The sequence below is a fragment of the Fonticula alba genome (genome assembly GCF_000388065.1).
Source record: "Fonticula alba strain ATCC 38817 unplaced genomic scaffold supercont2.17, whole genome shotgun sequence".
Lineage (NCBI taxonomy): Eukaryota > Rotosphaerida > Fonticulaceae > Fonticula > Fonticula alba.
In genome coordinates this window covers 223,991-225,164 of record NW_009242987.1, presented here as the reverse complement: position 1 = coordinate 225,164, position 1,174 = coordinate 223,991, and the positions used below count along the sequence as shown (strand labels likewise).

At 66.6% G+C, this 1,174-nt stretch overlaps 1 protein-coding gene across 1 annotated transcript; it reads right to left on the bottom strand.

The window, feature by feature from the left end:
• Positions 1 to 396: 396 nt before the first annotated feature.
• Positions 397 to 1,164, bottom strand: H696_06054 (succinyl-CoA synthetase beta subunit; the record flags this gene model as incomplete). The annotated part of the gene is made up of 2 exons (XM_009499822.1): positions 397 to 956; positions 1,122 to 1,164. 2 exons carry the CDS (start codon positions 1,162 to 1,164, stop codon positions 397 to 399), a joined length of 603 nt encoding a protein of 200 aa, XP_009498097.1.
• Positions 1,165 to 1,174: the final 10 nt, after the last annotated feature.

The following is a 1,174-nucleotide window of genomic DNA, read 5'->3' as shown; positions in this document are numbered from 1 at the left end:
GTGCGCGCACAGCACGCGGTGTGCCCGGGACCGGGGAAGGGAGGGTATGGTCCGCGCGGGGGGCACAAGCGCATGCCGGTCGTGCACACGTGCGGTCCATACGACACGGCACAAAGCCGAGACCAGGGGAGCAAGTGTGGAGGGGATGATCATGGGCGGGTCTCTCTCGGGGGCAGAGGGAGCAAAGGCAAGAGGCGCGCGTGCCTCCGCATGAGCGTGTACCCGAGGGAAGGAGGGAGGGGGGGGGGGGGGGCTTTCTCGCTGTCCCTCCCCCCCCCCCGTCCGGTCGACACTTGCTCGCTGGCTCTCTCGCCCCCCGAGATGGCCACTTGGCGCCTGCGCCCTCCTCCCCCCGGCTGAAGGGGAGCAGGCTCGGCGCGCACGGCTGGGCACAACTTACTGAGGGGTGCCACCGATGGCCTTGACAATCTTCTGGGCAGCGTCGTCCAGGTCATCGCCGCTGATGATGCGGATGGCACCGGAGGAGGTGGCCTCCTCCAGCAGGGCCTTGGCCTTCTCGACGTTGGTGCCGGCCAGGCGGACGACCAGCGGCAGCTGCAGGTCGATCTCCTTGGCGGCGTTGATGATACCGGAGGCAATGGTGTCGCACTTCATGATACCACCGAAGATGTTCACCAGGATGCCCTTCACCTGCTTGTCGGTGGTGATGATCTTGAAGGCCTCCTTGACAGCCTGCTCGGAGGCACCGCCACCGACGTCCAGGAAGTTGGCCGGGGTGCCGCCGTACAGCTTGATGATGTCCATGGTGGCCATGGCCAGACCGGCGCCATTGACCAGGCACCCGATCTCGCCATCCAGGCCGATGTAGTTGAGGTTGTACTTGGCGGCCTCCACCTCGCGCGGGTCATCCTCAGCCGGGTCGTGCTGGTCGAAGATGGCCTTCTGCCGGAAGCTGGCATTGTCGTCGAAGCCGATCTTGGCATCGAAGCAGACCACTGTGGTGTGCGTGTGCGTGTGCGTGTGTGTGTGCGTGTGCGTGGGTGTGTCGGCGGGGGAAATGGCGGCAGAGGAAGGCAGGGCGGCAGGGGAAGGGAGGGCGGTGGGTCAGACAAAGGGCCCTGCCTCGAGGGAGGGGGCGCGAGAGCGCGAGCCAGTGGCACACAGCCGGGAGAGGAGGAAAAAGAACGCCGAGCGAAGGTGCATCACCCCCCCC